The sequence below is a fragment of the Pollachius pollachius genome, assembly GCF_949987615.1.
Source record: "Pollachius pollachius genome assembly, chromosome: 14".
Taxonomy (NCBI): Eukaryota; Metazoa; Chordata; class Actinopteri; order Gadiformes; family Gadidae; genus Pollachius; species Pollachius pollachius.
In genome coordinates this window covers 7,960,807-7,984,255 of record NC_136947.1, presented here as the reverse complement: position 1 = coordinate 7,984,255, position 23,449 = coordinate 7,960,807, and the positions used below count along the sequence as shown (strand labels likewise).

Sequence of the window (23,449 nt, the reverse complement as noted above, 5' to 3'; positions counted from 1 at the left end):
CTACAGTATGTGGACCCAGATTTCGAAGGCCAGCTTAGTGTACTCGTGGACATAGAGGAAGTGGCAGAGAAGGGCACGCTGAAAGTAATGAGATCAAAAAGTGATAATTCCTCAACTGCAAGTTCTGATACAGACATACTCCCACATGTTCCTTTGACTCAACGTCAAAAGAACTGGCCCGATTCTTTCCCTGTGCCAACTTTTTTCTATGAGGTAGAGCATGTTCTTGAAGAAGGCAATTCTGTGTTTGAGACTTCTGGACGGACATTGAAATTGACTAGATCACACAACATCTTGGAAAATTTGGCTGAAACCATGCACAGATTCAAGCCATACCACAATGACAGGGAAGTTGGCAAGGCAGCTGAAGCCCTGGTTATTCTACACCCTTGTCTCAGAGAGCTTGGGAGTGATAGCGGTTGGTATGGATGGATGGTGAGCTTAAAATTTAAAACGGGTAATTATCGGCAGAAGCTGGCCAGATCTGGGTGTGCAGAGGTGTCTGTCAATGCTGGAAAAAGAAGCAAGAACAACCCGGAGAGTGAGCACCCGCATTCCAACATAAAACGTGCCCACCATTCTGAAGTAAACTTCCTTCCTAACTTTCCCAAAGGAGAGAACCAGTCTACTCTTCAACAGATGAAAATACAGATCAAACAAGAAGTTGAAAAGACGGAGAAAAATCACTTACTAATAGAAAAACTCATGCAGACAACCTTTGCTCTGCGTCGACAAGATATTGTCAAGGGACATCTGCTGGCTAAGGACTTACTGGATAGCTAGCCAGCCTTAAAGATGGAGTCTCAGGTAACATCCTCATACTTTTGTTACAAAATCCCAGCATCCATTGACACCCTATATGTTTGAATGTGTGTGTTTTAATGTGTGATTTCAGTGTAGACCAGGAGCTGCACAACGATCACAGATGCTGGATATAAGTAGATAGTCATTCTGTAAACATTTCTATGTTTTTGTGTGTCTGCAGGTGTGTGCAGAGTTTCACCGCATAACTTTTGCAAACCTACGGAACACATTCTACTCTGAGCTGGACCGACATACTTCACAACTGATCAACTTGTACAAGACCTACAATGTAAGCACTGTTAATATCAAATAATACTAACATAGAAACAGGCTTGAATATGTGCAAATTAAAGGGTCATGAGTGGATGTTATCATTTGTTCCATTCGATGAAAGGAAATAACCTTAAACGGACCCTGTGTAATTTTTTCTCCAATCTAGTGATTCAATTTCATATTACATTCAAATGATTGCTCTAGCGCCTCGCTCGCGTTTTCAAATGTTTGTTGCAACCTGGTTGAAACTACGGTAGGAAGGATATGCCAAGAAGCTATGACAACGTGTTTAGTGTTAGCTATGACAACGCATTTAGCCTTACCGGTACAACGTAGTGCTTTATGTCCCTCCCGGATGTTCATAGTTTCTTATAGACCGGAAGGACATCGAAGCCTCCGTAGAGCTAACCCGTGCTATGTAAATACAGATAAGTGATTCTTCACTCAGGAGGATAAGTCAGATTGTAGGCAGAGGTAATTTTACACCAATGAGGACTTATTTATGAATGAAGACGTTGATTTGAGTAAATAAATTACTTAAAAATGCTACACAGTGGCCCTTTAAAAGTAAAGATCACAGCACTTTCAATATTTCTGACATTGAAGTCATCCATAGGCTGTTGCAGCCTTATGGTACTGTGCGTGATTGTCACATTAGAAGATTTAGGCCACAACAAGTAATGATAAGAAAAAAGATTACTACCACCGTTAACCTTCTATATACGGTCACATGTGCCATGTGAGTGATGCAGAAAAATTTATGGGAGCAACAATGAGTATATAGTTAATAACTTGCTTCTAGAACACCTGATAATTGCATTGATTATGTTTTGCAGCAAGAAGAGGAGCCTGATCTCAGCGATACTTCTGTTGCCCTCCTCACAACTGGGGCGGACCCCTTCAGTACCGAGAAGGTCTTTGTTCTAGTTGAGGGGGAGGTTGTTTTGAGGGATCTTCCAAGGTTGGCTGACGCATTTATATTGTTGTTTGGACTTATCTATGCTTTGAATTTGGAGTATCCAAAAAAACTCATCCACACATTCACGTTCATTCAGAAAATACTGATGTGTCTAGATGATAACAAACCACTGAAACCATCCCTTCTGAATTTGAAAAATGATTTGTTAAACTAAGCAGAAAGCTTCAAGGTTCCATACATTCCTGTGCTCATACAGAAGGCTTGTTTTTCGTTCAAAGGAGCAGCACACATATAAATGTCAACATTGCCCTGCTTGTTACAGGAAGCAGAAGGTGTTTTCAAATGCCTGTAAACATTTCCAGGTGAATTTATTTAAAATTAGGTAGTTGTTTGATGTGTCGAGAAAAAGTTATTGAGATTTTTTTATAATTATTGAGATTTTTCATTTAGATTTTCAGAACTTAGGTCTCTTGCTTGACCATTAATGTCTCAGTTGCAAAGCTTTAATTCTGCTATATTTAGAATGACTGAGTTATTTGATTGTCAGAATTTTTCAGTTACATTTTCTACCAACTAACATGTTCAGTTTAATGTTGTTAAAAAGTGGCCCTTTGTCTTCATGTCATTGTTTAAAACTTAATAAATAACCTATTTTGTATCAGTGGAGGTTGTATATTTTTTTGAGAATTAAGTTTAAATCTATTAATTATGTCAAATCACTAGTCTTAAATCTTTTGAGTAGTTTTAAGTTGTGTAAAGTTAAATATTAGTTAGAGTAAGTTTGTTGAACTTAGCTTAACCAAGTGTGATTGAATTAAATTAATTTAGTAAGTAGAGGTTAAAAGATATTTGTGTAAATATACTATAATATGAGTAAAGACAACTTATTTATTTAGTCATTCTTTCATACATTTTGAGTCCAGTTGAAATATAGTTTTAAATTAAAGTGAAATTCAAAAATATTTTACAATTACTTACATTTTATGAGTAAAGACAACTTATTTACTTTGTCATTCTTTCAATACATTTTGAGTCCAGTTGAAATATAGTTTTAAATTAAAGTGTAATTAAAAAATATATTACATGTACTTAAATCTTCTTAGGTAATCGGTTACAACAAAAGTTTGAGTACTCTGAACATATCAGGTTTTACAGTGTGACCATATGTGGTCCAATAGATGAAGTTTAAGGAGTTGAAAGGGTGTGTCTAAAACCCATACTTCACACCAATCATCCAAAGAGATTTAAATCAGTTTAACTAAGTGATAGCAGGACAATTTGGCTTGTTAAACATTGCAAGAAAGCCCATTGTCAGAGCAATGGCATGAGCTGCAGACGACTTGAGGAGTGTCTGGGTATCGTGCCAGACATTCTGGAGGTGTGTGTGTGTATGTGTAGTCCTTGGGGTCTCTGGCTGCACTCACTCAAGTGAAGTTAGCCAAATCAGACCTACAGATGAATAGTTGTTACATGGTAGTAAGATAATTGTGTATCTGTGTTTACTCATTTAAGCATAAGGTGCAATGACTTCTCTGAAATGAAAGGTCACAGGTCGTCATGGCCCACGTGTGTGTATTTGTATGTTATTTGTAATTTGACCCCGCAGAAGGAACCTCTACACGTGTACAAGGCCATGGCACGCTGACCTAGAGATCAGACATGCAACAACACAATCCTCCCATTTCAATGGCATGATTACATTGAGATGTTGAAGTGGTTCTGTGGATGCATCTATACCTATCCTGTGTCCTATGTACTTTCTGAAAGGTATTTTTGTGTGTGTTGGTACGTCTGATGTGTGTATATGTGTGTGTTTGTGTATGTGCGTTCATGAGTGTTCACAAAGAGATGAACCAGGGTTAGACGTTGATAGATATCGAAGGGGTTTTTAGAAAGGGACTGATGGATTGCACAGCTATACCTATGTTATACAGTAGCCTATGTATGTAAATCCGCTGTGGTCCCCAGCCAAACTCAGTATGCACCTGTCCCTCTTGTTTCATCGCCACAAACCCCTTGTCCTTATGCTGCAGATCCTGATGGGGGGGGTGGGGGGGGGGGGACTAGTTGGATTAACACATCCCGTTCAAGTTGATGCCGGTTCGGAACAGGGGGGCGGTACTTACCCTCCGAATGTTTCATATTCCCCCTGTCACCATTCTGCCATCTTTCCTAACCCTTGCGGTCTCCCAGTCTTAGGTCTGGTTATATATAAACAGGATAGGTCTGAAGAACTGTTCAAGAATTTTGCTGAATGGCAAAAAGTGAAATCAGAGCCATGGAGCCATTCCTCAAGAGCACAGACATGTGGCTATGGAGCCGCTTGTGTCTGGTGGTCACATATGTGTGGCGCAAGCTGTGGGATATACTCTGCTACTGGAGGAGAGGCACAGCATCGAAGGCACTTGCAATGCAGGTAACAACTTTTGGATGTTGCAGAGGAATTCTGTGGGCTTGACTTTTCTGTTTTATTCATCGTCTTGATGCACATTTTGAATAATGTATAAAATGTAGTTAATGTGAACCAGGGCTCAAGACTAAACAGTGGTGGCACTGGGGCAACACACTTTTTCGTCTTTGTTCATTCATTTGAACAGATTTACTCGCTTTGAAAAAGTTGTAAAATGTTTTATTTCAAAGGGGTATTTTTTCTTATTTTTTCTATTTTTTTTGTCGAGGGGCCTCGACATCTCTTACCTCAAAGAAGCTTTGCGCTCCTCCTCCTATATTGAATAATCACAGGCTGCTAATTGCGTGCCAATTAGGATTTTTTTTTTCTTTTCTGGAGAACCGTTCTTCCGGATAGTGCATTACTTGGAGAGCTGATCTGAAGCCAGAGGCTTCCTCCACACAGTACTTAGAGGGGACATTGTGGTTTTGCTTTGGATGTTAGTCCAATAAAATGTGATTGAACTTTTAGACCGTTTCGGAAATGCAATGTCTGCGCACATTAACCCTATCTTAACATGTAACAGGGGGAACTCAGTATGTATAACCCTATACATATATAAGGTTTGGATTTTACAGACAGCTATGCATAAATAATACCTCGCAGCCACACGATACCTTTTTGGGTCAGTCTTGAGCCCTGTGAACATTGTGTTCTTTAACTGCCCTCTGTATGATGGATTCATCTGTTTTAGTACATGATAGAGTTTAAACATGTTTTTTTCTGGCTTTCATATACAGGATGCCTCATGAAATTGAGTCTGCAGGATACTTATCTTCTTTTAATAATTTTGAAATATCTCTGAATCCACCCAAAGGGAGATTAGAATGACAACCTACTGAGGCTGTATGAGGTGGACCCGTTTTTTTGCTGAAAGACGCTGAAGTAGTAGAGATGCTTGGCGCGCACAGCAGGGGGCTGACATCCAGCTATGCCAAACTGCCCTTTTCTGCCAATGGAAGTTACTAGATATGTTGCCTTTGATATGTTAATGACATGTATGACGGTCTTCCAGTCTAAAGCGTCACTAACAAATAAGATCAAAGCTAACGCATGGTTATATTTAACTACCGCATGAGAAAGATAAGAAATGATATTCAGGCTTTTGAGAAGCTTCCTATTCTGATTCCCAGGGGCCTGGTGTGGCGCTGCATATGTGGGCCCCTCCAGTGTCCAAAGGCTCCCAGCCCAAAGATTCTCACTTTGAATCCCAGTGTACCATGGTGAACCTGTAGTGTACCTGTATGTACTGTACCTACTACACATACCTGTAGTGTACATATACAACCAATAATAATCAATAACTTGTACATTAGGCTCATACAACTAGAAACAAATAAAAATGCCATATCATAGATAGACATACCTTTCAATATTAAGGACCCTTGCAAATATAGTTAATTGAAACGCATGGGGTACTGCATAGTATTGTGTGGGGACAGTGTCCTCTAGTGGTACATTATAACTACTACACTACAGCAATAGAGCATTGTTTTTCGTTGGTGGTACACGGTTGTACTGCAGGTGGTACGGATTTACAGATTTACAATTATATAAAACATATAAAGCTAATTGAAAAAAATATATATATAATGAATAGTATTCAGTAAAACATATATATCATAGCTTGATATTGTGTCAAAAATAGTTGCACACCATCATGCTCTCCATTGTATTTTCCATTGTGTTAATTTGTGTCTGCTAAATGTACACACTGGCCTTCTTGCAGACCTACTTGTGTATTTAAGGTGGCCTTGGTAGTCTTTGCTGGTTGTCACTGCATGCACATTGGACTATTTTATGGTTTCTATGTTAGAGGCTCCGCAAAAGGTCTTGATGACATCTTGGTAAGTCAGTTGGGAACCGCTGAAAAAAACATATAGCAAGTATATTTTCTGTTATATTTTGGTTTGTTAACTATATTTAAATCACTTTGTTATATATAATACAATATACAGTATTGTGTCTCTGTTCATATTTAAATTAGCTAGCTAGATAGCTATCTTGCTAACTATCTAGCTAGCTGTATGATAGACAGGCAGATGAGACATGATAACAGTTAAATACTGAGCTGCTCAGTACCAGCTCGCTATATTTATTTCTGCATCTCCCTTGGGGTGGTAGGTGAATAGCAGGTGAAGGGGAGTGTAAATGATAACTTGGGAAGTCTTAGTACCATCCACCATAATTTGATTTATTGGCTGTATATCATATTTTTGACAGCTTGCAATCCCTCTATAAAATCTCCATAGTATTAACATAGACAGTGGACAGCATTTTCTTTTGTGGAAAGTTAAAGAGCCCCTCATAGACAAGACAGGCTAAACATCTTTTACATTCTATTGCTTCCATTTCTGTCTCGGCCTCTCGGAGATCCACACTATGTATATATAAATACTGGATGCAAATATTTGACCGAGGACCCACATGTAACTCTTGTCTCCGAAATGCTTTCCATTCGTGGTGCCATAGGTCATTGTCACGTTGCACCGATAAAGAGCATGGTAATTTAGATTAATACAATTTTTCGGTTACATACCCTTCCTAATCACGTATCACTAATGTTTATTTATTTGCATTTTTTGTATTGTTGGTGATTTAACTTTCACCAACAATACACCTTGCATTCAGTTTACTTTCCACCTTCCGTGTTTATATCATTTGCATCTTCCTTTGATGTTTTACCGGATCATGAATCCCATTGGCAGCGCAATGCAAAACTAAATACTATTAATATAAATACTATGAATGCAGCGCAGTCCTTGATGCGCTTAGGCAGAGAGAGACGGAGAGAGAGAGAGAGAGAGACACACACACACACAGACACATAGAGAGAGAGAGACGGAGAGAGAGACAGAGAGAGAGAGACACACAGACACATAGAGAGAGAGAGACAAAGAGAGACGGAGAGAGAGACAGAGAGAGAGAGAGAGACACACACAGACACATAGAGAGAGAGAGACGGAGAGAGAAAGAGAGAGATGGCTTGATGTGGGGGGGGGAATGCACGGGACACTTAAGACATTACGAGGGCTTGTATTTCATCATTCCCATGGACGGGTGTTTGTGCGGCAGTTTCCAATGGTGAACCCAGCCAGGGGATTGGCAGGCCGGGAGGTGTCAGTGGCAAGGGGACAGCTCACCCTGGGCGCTGACCCACTATATCGCCCCCTCCAGCCTATCCACCACCACCACCTCCCCAGAGCCTCTCCCATGTACATTGTGTACTCAGGGAGCGTGCCACTGCTCCCTGGTCAGTTCACCTCAGAGGCTGGACCAATGATACTCTATCGCCTGTGTTGCCCAGCAACATCACTGACGAGGATGAAATGTTGCACACTATAAGGTTGGGAATGAGATGTTCCACTTATAAGGTCAATCACATCTTTTTCCTCTCCTTCTCTCTCTCTCTCTCTCTCTCTCTCCATCTTTTTCTCTCCCTATTTCTCTCTCCCTCTCTCTCTTACACTTTCTGTCCCTGTCTCTGTCTCTCTCTGTCTCTTTCTCTCTCTATCTCTCCCTCTCTCTCCCTCCCTCTTCCTCCTCTCCTACTGGATTCATTCCAAGCGATCATTTGCTTAGAACGGTCCTGTCTGCCTGCCCACATAAAGGAGCTGTCAGGTTTTCTCAACATGCTGATCATTCTGTCACATTCACCCGGGACAGTATTTTGATCATTGGCCAGCAGCCTTTTCCATGCTAAGCTACCCCTGGGTGTAGCAGGCAGCGCAGTTCTGCTTGGCACCGCTTCATTTCCATGATATTATACTAATACTGGTGTTGGTTTCACCCCAGAGTGTCAGCCACGGCCACGATGTCTGCTTTATGCAATGTGATCTCACCGTGATGCCTGGTTTAAAGCCCTTTAAATGTCCTCAGCCATGCAAGGCACGATGTCTGCTTACCACATGTTGTTGTTGAATACAACATTCAATTATAATTTTTTTCTATTTTCTATTATGCAGAAGTTACAATTGCGTTCTTTATTTCTTTCTGGCTTGCATTTCAGGTCCAGCAAATGCCTGTCTTTTGGGTTAGAGGGTTGAAAATAAAGGGTAAGGGGTTTGTATTAAAAGGGTTCAATATGGGATTTTCCGATGATATAATGTCGTGACCTTTCGCTATGCTCTCTCGCTATGCTTTTGAAGTTCAGTTTCACGCAAGGACACCAGTAAATGACGAAGGTTACCCCCCCCCCCCCATTCCCCAAACACACACATGGTCCGCACACGACACAATCTGAGTCAGAGCGTCTATCCCACCCTGTAGCACAGGTGTGACCCCCGCAACCCTGCTCCCCCCACCACCATATGGGAATGATGATTCATTTGCATCTGTTACTGTCTTGTAAGGTCACCTTTCCCTCTACTACCCCTCCCCCCCCGACCGCCCACACACGCAGATGCACTCATTCACACACACACACACACACACACACTTGCACATGCACATATACAAGCACACACACACACACACACACAGCTACTACTGCAAAAACACTGACTTTCATTCAATCTAATTGAGAGTGTTTAGTGTTTCTGTGTGGGTTACTGGGTTACTCCAATCAAGGCAACGCATTTTTTTGCGAAACCCGAGCCGGCTGACACTCCCCTCCCCGTTCCCACAGCCCACTGCCGATCCCTCCACCTACTGTACCCAACACTTCAATTGACACCTCGTCCTCCATATTGTCCCCCTGCACCTATAAGCATAGCCTTTGGCCCCGTCTGTTGGGGCTGAAGCAAGCACAGGGCAATTTATAGACGGAAGTCTCAAGACACACTTTGCAGTTCCTTCATGATGACTGTGATTCACGGCAGCTAGGTAAATGGAGCAGAGAATTTAGTGGGTCACATTCATTCTCTGCTGTTTACGCGATAACCGTTTGGTTGTAGTTAAGTCAAATAAATATCACAGTGTTGGTTTCATGAGCCGTTGTTTTTGTTGAAAGCTCAGGGCTTGGATAGCTTATGGTTAAATATTGTAATAATTATAATAATTATTTAGGGATGTTATGTTTTTAGTCCAGGAAGAAGTTGGACAAAAAATATAATGTTCATGTTGTTCACATAATGTTCACAACAACTATCGTTAATAATTCGAATTGATAACATCAAATTAATTTATAAGTGAACCTGCAAATGTTGAAGTCTGCTTAAAATACATGCAGAAGAAGAATATTGACCCCTATTTTTAAATGCACATGTCCTTGATGTCTACGGATAAGATTACATTGTCAGAAAACCACTGAAACAACAACCAAAGTAATTAGTTGGTCCCACAGGTCTACACCGACACACCCGGGAGGTACTGTGTCCGTCTGCCATTTTGTCACCTGGCAAGCAGATAGGCGGGCCATAGCAGTTGGCTTAACATTTAAAGGGTCTCAAATGTCTATCTGCCCATGCAATGCCACACACACACACACACACACCCTCAAAGCTCCTGCCCTATAGTGATAGCCCCTGCTGACGTAGGAGTTCCGATTTACATTTAGGGAGACTGGCCTGTCCCATTCTTAATCCCATTTCCAGTGTGCTGAGGGGCAGCAGCTTGAGATGGAGAGACAGAAATACAGAAGCTTTTTGACGGGATATTGACCTTAGCCGACGCTTTTCAACTGTGACTTTAATTTACACTTGATCCAAGAGGTGGTTTTCCGGATTGTCCATAGGATTTAGGATTTAAATAATCTTGACCTTTTGATCGTTTTTTAACTCTTAAATTACGGATACAACTAGCTAGATCTCTTTGGAGAATAAGTATAAGAAGAATATTTGTCGGCGTCGCAGAGATCTCTCATTTTGTCTGGAATACGTGTCAAGAGGAGCGGACGCAATGAGTTCCAAACTGTTGAGCCATCCCTCAAAGGCTGGAGCGACGGTTGGAGACAGCAACGGCCCCGGCAATGGCATGGACCTCATCCAGAGCCGCATCGAGCTGCTGAGCACCAAGATGGACCGGCTCATCCACATCCAGGAGAAGGTCCTGAGTCGGCTGGACGGGATGTCCCAGGACATCGATGGCATCGAGCGGGACGTGGAAAACATGAAGGTGGACCACGAGGAGATCCACGTACCATCGCCGAAGACGGTCAAAGCGGGACCCACGGGCGAGGTCAGGGAGATGTGTCAGGAGATGAGCTCCATCATGACGGTGGTGAACCAGCGCTCGGAGCAGCAGGCCCAGAAGCTGGAGGGGATGGAGAAGCTGGTTCTGGGCATCCAGCAGGTGATCACTTTCATCGGGGAGACGGTGAAGGGATCCCAGATTATGGAGCGGATGTTCAAGGGCCCCGCGGCTCGGAAGAGCGCCAAGGCCAAAGACAATAAGGGCAGGATAGCCGTAAAGAGGCCGACGTCCACAGACGCAGTAAGCAAAAGGGCAGACAAGGTGAGAGCGGGAAGCAACAAACAACACTTTAAACATACAAACTGTATTGCTTATCCTGTGAATGCCCTGGTGCAGAAATAGTATGCAATGGAATAGTCATGGCATCTATGGCAGTTCTTTTTAAATCATCCGGCTTGCTGCACGTCAGGTTTTTGGCATCACAACCTCTTCTTGGAAACGTTTGTGGCAGCTTACTCCGGCTACTCCGAAAGAGTTCTCTTACCTAGAAAAGTGTCTTGGCTCCTGTGTTTAATGCTGCATAGAATTAGGTGATATTTCACATTAAAACATTATATTTCCAAGTAGGGTACGGGAAAAGTTGTCAGTGTCTTGGACTGATTTATAAGAATCATAGCGTAATGCATCATATGCTAAACCCGGGTCAAGTTAAAGTCACACTACAATAAAATGATCACCCTCTAAAGATGGCTTTCATATCATTCAAATGCTGTTGGTAGTACACTATATACGCCGCAGGCACTAGGCCTTACTGTGCCCTCTTGGCATGAAACATGCCCAGGGACCCAGGGACACAGAGACCCAGCGACCCAAGGACCGAGGCACCCCGGGCAGGGCATGACAGGGCCACTATGGGGCAAAGGTTGAAATATGAGTGGCCAGGTTTAGAAAGGCTGTATTTGGCATAAGGCAGGGGCTGTTTGAGGTCTGAAAGGGTCGTAACCCTGTCGGGGTGCGCAGGGTCCAGTGTCAACCCATAGTGATGAGTCAGTCTTTCTTGCTCTCTCTCTTGCTGTCACAATTAATCTGTTCCCTATATTCAAACCATATTGCACCCTCTTTGTATAATTTGTCTATGTACAATATTTATCATATATATTTGAAATGCTGTAATTATTATTGGTCTAACCGTAGGACCTATAGTTGCGGATGTACCGTTTCAACTAATCTACAAAATTGCTAATCTACTCAACCTAATCAAAATAATATAAAAACGTGTAGCAGACCTGTGGAAGTCCAAACACAGGCTCTAAATGAAAAACCAGGAAATCCAAAAGTTACAGTTTCTCCACTGTGTTAAATGGTTGTTCTTAACAGAAGCAATTATTTTTACATTTTACATTCAGCCCAGTTAGCAGATGCTTTTATCTAAAGCGACTTCGGACAACGGTTCGTGCACGCATTCACGTTGGAGACAACCATGCAAGGTGACAGCCAGCAGTTAGGGTTAGGTGTTTGCTCGGGGACACCCCGACACCCGTCGGGGATCGCAATACAGGTCGAAGCCACTCAACCTCCTGAGTGACCGACCCCAATTTCCTCTTTCCATTATACCTTCAACCTGGTTAGCAGTAGAGCAAATTCAGAGCTTTGGCTGTAGTTGAATTTGGTGAGCAATAGAGGTTATTATTCTGATTATGGAAGAAGGAACAATATGTGGTGCATGTCAGTGATCGTTGTTCAGCTTCAATGCCTTAAGGCACAGTCCAAAACGTTCTAAGACAATTGCTATACATTCATCACCCCTATGGGTTCACTCGTAAGTGAACCCACCTACTACGTAAGTGCATACCAAAGTATGTGCATGTACATTGTGCTATATAAGAATAAAACATTTCTATGTAGAGCCCCAAAAAACCAGCTTGTCACAGTGGCTCACGTTGACCCAAGCCGGTCTCAAGCGGTCCCTCCGAGGCGTTGGCTGTTCTAAATTCATTTGATTTATGACCCAATATGAATGCGATGGTTCCATGTGGGTCGGATTTCAAGAATTTCCAATGTCGTCAGAGCTGGTGGGATAGCTACACAGTCTACCATTGCCTCCGGAGGTGTGAGATGTCTGCTGCTCTTGCAGCGCCCCACACTGTCCTCAGACTCCCTGGGGGGGGGGGGGGGGGGAACAAACAAACAGGAAAAACTAAAAAGCATACCTTGGTGGGAATTAGTGCTTAAAATACCCCCCGTGCCACTCAGAAAGCAGTGTTGTGTTTACCCTCACCACACCACCACAAGAGCAGCGTGTCCGCGAGACCCCCTAGCTCTGAGACTAGGGGGTCCCACGCTTGCTGACCTTATCATAGAGGGAGTGATGATGGTCAACCGGCGCCCCCCAGCCAAACCCCCCCAACCCCGTAGGCACTTGCTGAAACGGGATTCAAAACAGGATTTGGCTGTCTCTCTTCTGAGACTTTCCACCGAGGGCCAGCGTTGCAATTCAGTTGCTGAGTACGACTGACCATTGAGCTATCAATTCTTAGCCGTCCCTAAGGAAATGGGTGCCAACGTTTGGGTTCAGTGCAATGACAGCGTTGTCGCTGTGCGACCTTGACTCCAGGTCTAGAGTGTGGCATGCATTTACATTTACATTAAGGGCATTTGGCAGACGCTTAATGCACACAATCACACACCGACGGTGGAGTCAAAAATGCAAGGCGACAGCCAGCTCGTTGGGAGAAATTAGGGTGGAGTTCTTCCTCAGGGACGTCTCTACTCTCACCTCGAGCCGGGGATCAAACTAGCAAACATCCGGCTACCAGCCAAACCGCTCTTCCTCCTGAGCTAAGCCAACCCCTCAGCATTTGCATGCGTTAGCTTTGCGCCGTTAACCTCCTGTCGTAACGTCCCTCTATCATCATTGCTCATCCATTTGTCTACAAACACCTTACTCACAACTCCTAATGACCACATGTCTTGTCTGTTCACTCTTTGTGTATCTGCATTGTTGTTTCATGGCCGACGAGGAATCCCCAACAGCCAAACCGAGTGATGTGTGTGTTGCACCCCATATTGACGTCCTCATTTAACAAAATGTCCTCTCTCCTAAGTGCACGTTCTGTCCCACTTCCGAGCACTGCTGTCCTGTCTCTTTAACAGACCACCTCTACTAGGGGCACTACTAAAGGGACTCAGACCGTAGCCTCGGTATTCGAACCCTGCACTCCAATGCCGTCTCACAAGACAAAGCTCCACGGACCAAAGCAAACCCTCTCACCCCGCAAATATGGAATCTTCGTAGGTTCCGCTCGTTAGTATGTGTGGCATAGCATAGTTGTCATCCATGCAAATGATACATTTTAATGCCCAAAACACATGTGATTGCCTTTTAAGTGTGTATTTTTGTATATTTTAACCAACACACAGGTTGCAATGCTTTTGGTTTCAAGTTTTTGGCTGGATGCTAAGTGGATGATGTCATGTTAGAAATCGATATGTAAAAGCTGTACTGGAAGCCTATTAATACTACGCTGAAGTAAATAGATATTATTTCACGATGAACCAACGCAGCAAAGCAAAGTACAGCAAAAGCAAAAGGCCTACATTTTACCACAGACACTGATATGTGAAAAGCAAAACCAGCACATTCATGAGTATGTTTTCCATTTGCACCCTCTGATGTGCATAATATATACATACCTTTTTTCAATTTCACAGCTTAAAGATCCGAAAGGCAAAGAAGCGAAAGAGAAGCCGTGTTTGAGCCTAAAAAGTAAAAACACACAGAAGAAGAAGAAGATTCTGGACACAACAGCAGGTATTCACTTCAAACACGCAACCTTTTAATAACAAACACACATACACTCACTCACTCACTCACTCACACTCTCTCACACACACACACACACTCTTTGCCTCGGCCTACACACCACCATCAGGGCTACACAGAGGAAACACTTTCAGTTTACCAACCTGAGGGAATATTTACTCCAGTTTGGATTGTTTGGATGATATTATCTGCTGCGTGACTTAATTATCTAAATGAATACTCGTCATTTCATGTGGTGAGAACTACACGGCCAGTGCTCCTTGCAGTCTTTTTCAAACAACTGAAGCGTTGTGCTGAGCACAGCATGTGTGCGACATTGTGACACAGATACTTTTAGTAGGTCAGGGTTACATATTGGTCAGGTACGGCTAATTAATTGAAAAACAAATTCATTATAAATAAATGTTTAATATGGTAAACCAATTGCTAAACATCAAAAATAATACTATATAACAGTCATAATATGGCAAAGTTATAGCTAATAACTATCACTATAATGTACTGTAACATAATATGTTGTATTACAACACACACATTGAAACAAACAAAATAAAACCATGTTGATAATCGACTTGTGTTGGTGGCCCTATAGACACTCTATCCCAGAGGAAGCATGCCTTACTGCTTGAGGAGGTGCAGAAGATCAACGAGGAGAACACAGAGAAGTCTGGTCTGAAGGAGAAGGAGGCCAGCGACTCCTCTGGAGAACCCCCACAGGCGTCCTCTACCCCCGAGGACGTTCCCGAGGACCGCAAAGGGCTTGGAGAAGACCGGTCTGAGGAAGACAGCAAGAAGGGGAAGGAGGAGGAAGAGGACTGTCAGGCGGCTTCAAAGGAGCCGGAGGGCAAGAGCGATGAAGACAAACCAGAGGAAGGACATTCAATAGACAAGGTGGATGAGGAAGAGGCAACAACAAGCCCTTCTGTCCAGGACTTCCTCAAAGACGCTGTTCCTGTGAGGTAGCCTATTTCTAAACCAAAAGCTCTCAAAGTAATTGTTAACTCAGTCTCTTAGGATTCAGTATGTTTCGTGTATCCCAATGTTTGATTTGTAAAGACAACGTTTTGTGACCGTCTGAGAATGCCATTTATTTCACTTGAGGCATGAAATTCCATAAGGCATATTATTTTTTGTATTCAAATGTAAATAACAGAAAACAATAATTCATACACTTTTAGAAACATTTCCCGACCAATTATGTAAAAAAGCATTGTCGGCCAACACCACACTGTTCCTCCTAACAAACCTAACTCGCAAACAAACAAAAATGCATTCATACAGAAAAACTACAACAACCACAATACACTCTGTTCTAGCAGGGACGAGCCCAAAGAGGCTGAAAAGCCCCAGATGCCGGAGCTCATCCCCACTCCGAGTAGTAAACACCATGTGACCTATGAAGAGCATAAGGCCGGAGACCACACCAAGAGCCAGGTGGAGGTTCTAGCTGAGGTGAAGGAGGAGGAGGAGGGTGAGGAGCAGGAGGACCCAGAGGGCTGGGCGGTGTTCAAGGCAGACGGGGTGGAGATCCACATGGACCTGCTGAAGAAGCTGCAGAAGAAGAGAGACGAGGTGCAGGATGAAGAGCCCGAGGACGACGATGATGTAGAGCGCCACTTCATCGGTGAGCCTAGTGGTGTTGAAACCAAACTAGTCACATGAATCAGACAGATTAATAATCAAGACTTTCGATTTATAATGTAAAGTCTGAGAGCAGACGGGCTCAAATCTTGGAACGTTTCACTCCATATTTGTTTCAATCAACTATGTTCCAGGGATCTGTAAGCGTCTAACAGCAAACACAAACTTGTCCAGCATTAGCGAATTTTGCTGAAGCTAAAATATTCTGTCCAGATACTGACATAGTTAAAAAAGGCAACACGGTGTACACTGTCCATGGTGGACATACACTTACAAATAAAAAGTCTGAAAACTACTGCCAGTCACACAAATTATTTTCTCTTCTGAAAAAGAAGATGCAAGGCATATCTCCCCCGCTTCAGTTTTTGGTTCCAGGCCAGGATTTATGCCGACTCCTCCAAGAAGTTCTGCTATTACATAGTAGGACGGCTTGGTCTGAGATTCACATTGAGAGTAGAGCGTTCAACTACATGTGTTAATGCTGCAGAGACGATAATAAATAACATATCGTACTTCATTAAGTTATCCAACGTGTTAACTAGTGTTTTATTTTTAAGTCAGAAGTAAACATATCTTTCCCATTCAACTAACAGACATAACAGATATTTGTCTTCTGCTCTTCTTCCTCCTCCTCCTCCTCCTCCTCCTCCCATGCCTGCTGGGTGTGTGCAGACAACAGCCCCCCTCCAGGGGCCCCCTTCAACCACCGCATCGTCTCGGCTAAGCCAAGCCAGATCCGCAACTTCTACTCCATCAACCACCAGGAGATCCTGGGGGGGTCAGTACTGCAGCGGCCGCACCCTGTGTGTTCCTTTAGACTTCACTAATGGATAGACGATAATGATGTGAGGTGAAGAGCTACGGATCAGACAAGAGACGAGAGAGAGGGAGAGAGGGGGAGAGGAAGAGAGGGACAGACAGAGAGAGAGAGAGAGAGAGAGAGAGAGAGAGAGAGACACACACACACACACACACACACACACACACACACACACACACACACACACACACACACACACACACACACACACACACACACACACACACACACACACACACACACACACACACACACACACACAGAGACAGACGGACAGACAGACAGAGACAGTGTCTTCGTACAGAAGGGCTAATTGCGTAACACTCCCTGCTCCCCCACCTCACACCCCCGACCTCTTCTTGTTCATAGCTCCAGAGTCACAGGGGTTATTTTTACTTGGAGACCGCCGGGCATGTGAAAGCGTATCCCATCCGCCAGCTGGTAGCTGATCACTAAGTGTTAATCCGAATCTTCAAAGGGACGACTGACAGCCCCTCCTCTGTTTGGATATAATATAACTGATTTTAATTCTAATCGTGAAAATATTAATAACCCAACCCAAGTAACGCATCACCCCGCTCCTTCTACAAGCATAAGTCAATCAAGTGCACAGTTTTAATTAAGGGTTTGTGGCGGCATTGTCGGATTGGGTACACAGTGCAGGTAATAGAGATGACAGTTCCTGGCCTGACACCCCCCTCTGGGATTAGGGTTCGACTGAAAGGCTTGCATAGTCAGCGGATGTAACCGCAGCGATGCGGGTTCGGTTACAAAGACAGGGCCACTACTGTTTTACTCACACATATAGGTATGTATTTATATATCTATATATTTATTTATGCTCTTTTTAAAGGGGTCGCTTCGGCCAGGTCCATAAATGTGTGGAGAACTCCTCTGGACTCACGTTGGCGGCCAAGGTCATCAAGGCCAGGAGTCTGAAGGAGAAGGTAGTAGCGTGTGGTGTGGGTTGTTTATGACGTTTGGGTGTGATGTATGAGGAATTAAATAATACTTTCCTATGGCTGGCAACCGCTCTATTTACGGGGGTCCTAAATTATATTTAGGGTTGTGGGGGGCTTGCTCCCCAAGGCCTCTTGCGAAATAAGCTGTAGGAATGTTCTTTGCCTTGGGCGAGAGATTTGACCTAGAAAACCAGAGGCAACAGCTGCCCATTGTCACTGCGGTTCATGCGTTTGGTTTGTCCCGTCTCACTGGGTCTGTGTCTTGTGTTTAACAGGAAGTGGTCAAGAATGAGATCCAGGTCATGAACCAGCTGGACCACGCCAACCTCATCCAGCTGTACGCCGCCTACGAGTCCCGCAACGACATGATCCTCGTGCTGGAATTGTAGGCCATTTCATATTTAATATCTCACTCTCCTCTTTACTGTTGTCAGTGCAGCGTTCTTCTATTGGATGACAAGCGCTACAATATTCTGTGTTCTGATAACCCTTGACTGTTACTATTCTGTTCCTAAAATGACTAAAATCCTCGACCAGATGATCCAAAGGGGCAGGATTGTATAGTGGTTGCGGTGGTTTGACTTCCAGACCAAAGGTCCTCGGATCGATCCCCAAAGTTTAAGTTCTGTGATGGCTGAGCTCGGCTTGCTTCTTCATAACAAGACGTTGAATTCTGTGTAAGTGACTTTGCATGTGAAGATCGGTGTTCTCATGTTTACCTGTGTGCGTGTGTCTGTGTTTGTGTGTATCTGTGTGTGCATGTGTCGGTGTGTCTGTGTGTTTGTGCGTCTTTGCGTCTGAGTTTGCGTGTGTCTGTGCGTCTCTGTTTGCATGCGACTATCTGTCTGTGTGTTTCTGCGTCTGTGTGTGCGTGCGTCTATCTGTCTGTGTGTCTGGGCGGCCACAGTGTTGACGGGGGCGAGCTGTTCGACCGGATCATCGACGTGAACTACACCCTGATGGAGCTGGAGACGGTGAGCTTCATCCGACAGATCTGTGAGGGCCTGCAGCACATGCACAAGATGTACATCCTCCACCTCGACCTGAAGGTAAACCCAACCCCGCCTCGGCCCGGGATGTTGTATGTCCTTGCACTTCAAAATAGTACGCATTGTGGTACTATTAATAAATAAATGGACTGCATTTCTATGGTGCTTTTCTAACCAGTGGCCACTCAAAGAGCTTTACAATATCGCTTAACATTCACCCATTCATGCACACATTCACACACTGACTGCACTGTCAGCCATGGAAGGCGACAGCCAGCTTCTCTGGAGCAGTTTGGGTGAGGTGCCTTGCGCAATCACACCTTGACACTCGTGACGCTCCTTGAGGAGCCAGGGATCGAAAACTAGCAACTTTCCGGTTACCAGCGATCACGATCTCCTGATCCACATCCCTCCCACGTAGCATCTTATCCTAGCTATCTTTGTTGTACACAGGGAATGGGTTAACCTAACAATTGTTAATGCTCGGCACTTGGTTCTATGAACATCCTTACTGTACCGACAGCGTTACATTGTTGTTTCTCTTTCTTCTGACAAATGTTCAAAGCATCAGCTAAATGCCCTACGTGAATGTGGAAATGCAAACAATCATGAGGTGAAACCAATACAAAACAGGATGCACACTAAAAAATGTGAAACCCATCCCCTGAGTACCTTGTTTATTGTTCTTCTTTTTATTCCCATTCAAGCCAGAGAACATCCTGTGTGTAAGCAGAGTCACCAACAAGGTCAAGATCATCGACTTTGGCCTAGCGAGAATGTGAGTATGGTATTTACATCCCTTATCCCGATGACAAGTCGCTCTGTATTCCTGTCTGGGATTACAGCGGTTATCTTTATCGTCCATGATATCTTTATCCTCATAAAATGGCCGCTTCGGTTGTGAAATAAGCCTGCTCAGTGTTGGATCTCATACCTTTCTCCCCTGTAAAGATATAAGCCCCGGGAGAAGCTGCGAGTGAATTTTGGCACGCCGGAGTTCCTTGCTCCAGAAGTGATCAACTACGACTTTGTGTCGTTCAACACAGACATGTGGAGCCTTGGGGTTATCACGTACATGCTGTAAGAAAATATACTGCACACACACACATGCACACATGTATGCACATGTATACATGCATGCGCAGTCACACACACACACACACACACACACACACACACACACACACACACACACATACACAGACACACACACACAAATACAACCACATACATAATTCTCTGTGACACGCACACATACATACACACACATTCACGCACACCACCTCTCTGTGACACACACAAACACTCACACATAAACACACACACACAAACACACACACACACACACACACACACCTTCACACACACCTTCACACACATGCATGCACACACAAAAACTCAACCACACACCACCTATCTGTGACACACACATGCACACACAGATTCACACACACACATGAACTCACACCCACAAGCACATGCGCACACGCATAAACACAAATACAACTACATACAACCTCCCTGTGACACACACACACACGCACACTTACACACAGACATGTGCACTCACAACCGTACACACATGCATGCACACACACAAACACATCCACACGCTACCTCTCTGGGACACACCCAGAACACACACACAGACACACATAGTCTTGCACACACATCCGCACGCACATGCATGCAGACATACAAATACAACCACGTGTGTGTCTGTGACACACACACACACAAACACACACACTCACGCACGAACGGACACACATGCAAGCACACACACAGAAACAACCACACACCACCTCTCTGACAAGCACACACACACATACGTGCATGTTTATATATGCAGTCCACAACAACAGCTGTCCTCCCTCGCCCCACCAGTCTGAGCGGCCTGTGCCCCTTCCTGGGCGACGATGACAACCAGACCCTGAACAACATCCTGGCGGCCAAGTGGAACTTCGAGGAGGAGGAGTTCATCACCGTGTCCGCCGAGGCCAAAGACTTCATCACCAGGCTCCTGGTGGTCAACAAGACGTAGGCCGGAGACGCGTGACTCCTGTCTTGTTGTTCATTGTTTAATGTGTGGTCGTTTTGTAACTGTTTAGTGTTCAACACACTTAAAGAGTGCTGAACGGTTACAGTTGGGTCTCAAGTGTTGGCGTTTTTATGTATAAAATTGTCAAACGATAGAAATTCTCTAAAATATAAGAATTAGAAGAACTGCTTCTTTCCGAAAACTTGGTCATTTTCCATTGAACCCAATGTGTAAATTTCTTCGAGAACCTCAACAACTCTCACGACGATGCTCCAATGACAATGTCTAAACTCGTAGCGTGAAGTTCTCCTGCTGATTCGAGGGTTGACTAACCCTTCACCTTGTGTGGACATGTCCTCTGTGCAGCTGGAGGATGGGGGCGACTGAAGCGTTGAAACACCCGTGGCTCTCTGACCCTGTGCTCCACCATCGGCTCTTCACTAGGGTACAGTAGAAACCTCTCAGGCCTGCATCGTTGTCACTTAAAAAAAAGCAACAAAGTAAAGAAGCTTTTTCAACACCTCGAATATTCTCGAGCTTTGATCTAAATGCATTCTCTTAATATCTTGAATGTTGTACGTCCTGGCACTTAGAAATAGTACTTAGCATCGTGTAGCATCTTATCCTAGCTTTCTTTGTTGTATACGGGGAATAGGTTAACCCAACAATTGTTAGTGCTCGGCACTTGGTTCTATGAGCATCCTTACTGTACCGACAGCGATACATTGTTGTTCCTCTTTCATCTGACAAATATTCTTATTGTAATTCGCTTTGGATAAAAGCGTCTGTTAAATGCCCTAAATGTAAATCTAATTCCTATGAATATTCTTTTTGTATATACACAGAAAACCATGTGCAAATCAAGACGGTCTTCGTGTATCCCACCCTAAGATCGTTAAGGTGAGTCTTCCCCTATTATCCATCTATCTGTTTATCGATTCAGCAATTCTGCTGCACAAATGTCAATCCCCAATCAATACCTATCATCCATTCCTAGCACTCAATATCCATGTCCTCCAAAACTCCACTCAATCTGACCACTAGAGGGGAGGCATGCCTCACACTTAGAACGGGGCACGCTGTATAGAGGCCTTTGTTCCACATGAGTTCTAACCCTACTTGCTGATTTTCCAGGACTCCACATCAGTGATGCTATGGCTCTATCTGGCGCCCACCTGGACCAACAATGTTGTACGCATTTAAACATGCAGTGCTGGATGTTAAGCGACTGAAGGATAGCTTACGTACCTGCTATTCAAATGTCCCAAGATTGACCCGAATGCTAAAGGAAGACATCCATTTTGGATTGTGAGTTATTGATCAGTTTATGTGTAATATGTTACAGAACTGGGGAGGGGGGGGTGCTTGTTATACCAATAAATATTGTTTGGTTTTGATCTTGAGAGGATGGATGTCAAGCAGTCAAGCATGAGAAGGACAAGTGGAAAAAAAACACTCACAAATACTCACACCCGTACACACAGTTCAGTCGGAGTGATTCGGATCAGGATAGTTTTCGATACAGACTCTCTCAACACACCCTTACATTCTCACATGATGCTGTGGTTCAATGCCGCTGTTCATGTCACTGCATACTCCAACAACCCGTAAAGAAGCCCATATGTCTGGAGCTGTCCTCAGCTACTGCCATACTAAACTGTTTCAGTCAATAGGTCCACCATGCTCTTTTAAAGTAGCCGAAAGAAAGAAAGTGTGTTTCGTTTGACAGGGGCTGCAAATGAATTCAGAAATATATACTTTATAGTTAAAGAACTGAGATCTTGTAATACTGAGTTAATTGTCGTTAGATTTTATTAAGTTTATGGATAGTTTTTTTTATTTACAATTGCCCTGGACTAGTTTTGTCTAGCAGTATTGTTTGATTAATGTGAGAGATTATGGTAAAGGTACAGGATTAGTTTTCTTAAGCCGTATAATTTGCACTTTATTACTTTTAAATGTTACAAAATATCACCCTATGGTAAATGGAATTTTTTCAAAGGCTTGTGGGATTTGAGTTGTGACTTTTTTGTATTACTATGATTTTTCCATGTGTGTCAAGAGATTACATTTTTACTTAAAATAATTCAAGTCTTATAACTGATTTCTAAGATTTATTAGCAATTAATTTTTTGGACAAATTTTGGTCAAATTTAGGGGAAGGGTTGCATGGATGTCTTTACTTATTTCATTATTTAACAAATAATTAATCTATTTAAATGATAATATGCTACAGTTGTTCTTACACTGGAGCTCTGTACTTAAACATTCTGCTCAATGCATGTTCACATGAATATGACGTGTCATTTACCTTCCGTGAAGGTTAGGTAAAAAGTCTAAATTACCTACCGTTGTGGTTTGTACATTTTCATAGATTTATATTGGTTTATCTATTCTCCTAGCATTTTGTTTTGCAATTTTGTTATAGACCGTGTGTGAGTGGTTGCCTGATTGTATTTTAACATTTGTTGTAAAAATGTATGCAAATGTAAACGATGCTGTCTTTGTTCTGACAATAGAGTTTCAATGGATTCAGTGTTGACTTTTGAAGCATTAAACTAAATTGAAATTATATAACACTCATGAGAGTGGCTTTCTTGAAATTTATTAATCTTTAAGGCCTGGCACATCTTCCAAAAATGTAACTGACAGCACA

General features: G+C 43.3%; 1 protein-coding gene across 1 annotated transcript; it reads left to right on the top strand.

Moving 5' to 3' along the window:
* Positions 1 to 10,283: 10,283 nt before the first annotated feature.
* On the top strand, positions 10,284 to 21,683 carry mylk4a (myosin light chain kinase family, member 4a; the record flags this gene model as incomplete). The annotated part of the gene is made up of 14 exons (XM_079751680.1): positions 10,284 to 10,838; positions 13,671 to 13,808; positions 14,229 to 14,328; positions 14,933 to 15,299; positions 15,657 to 15,964; positions 16,654 to 16,759; positions 17,655 to 17,748; positions 18,039 to 18,148; positions 18,671 to 18,812; positions 19,460 to 19,530; positions 19,704 to 19,832; positions 20,640 to 20,792; positions 21,160 to 21,238; positions 21,639 to 21,683. The coding sequence occupies 14 exons, from the start codon at positions 10,284 to 10,286 to the stop codon at positions 21,681 to 21,683; spliced, it is 2,397 nt and encodes a 798-aa protein (XP_079607806.1).
* Between the last annotated feature and the right edge of the window lie 1,766 nt (positions 21,684 to 23,449).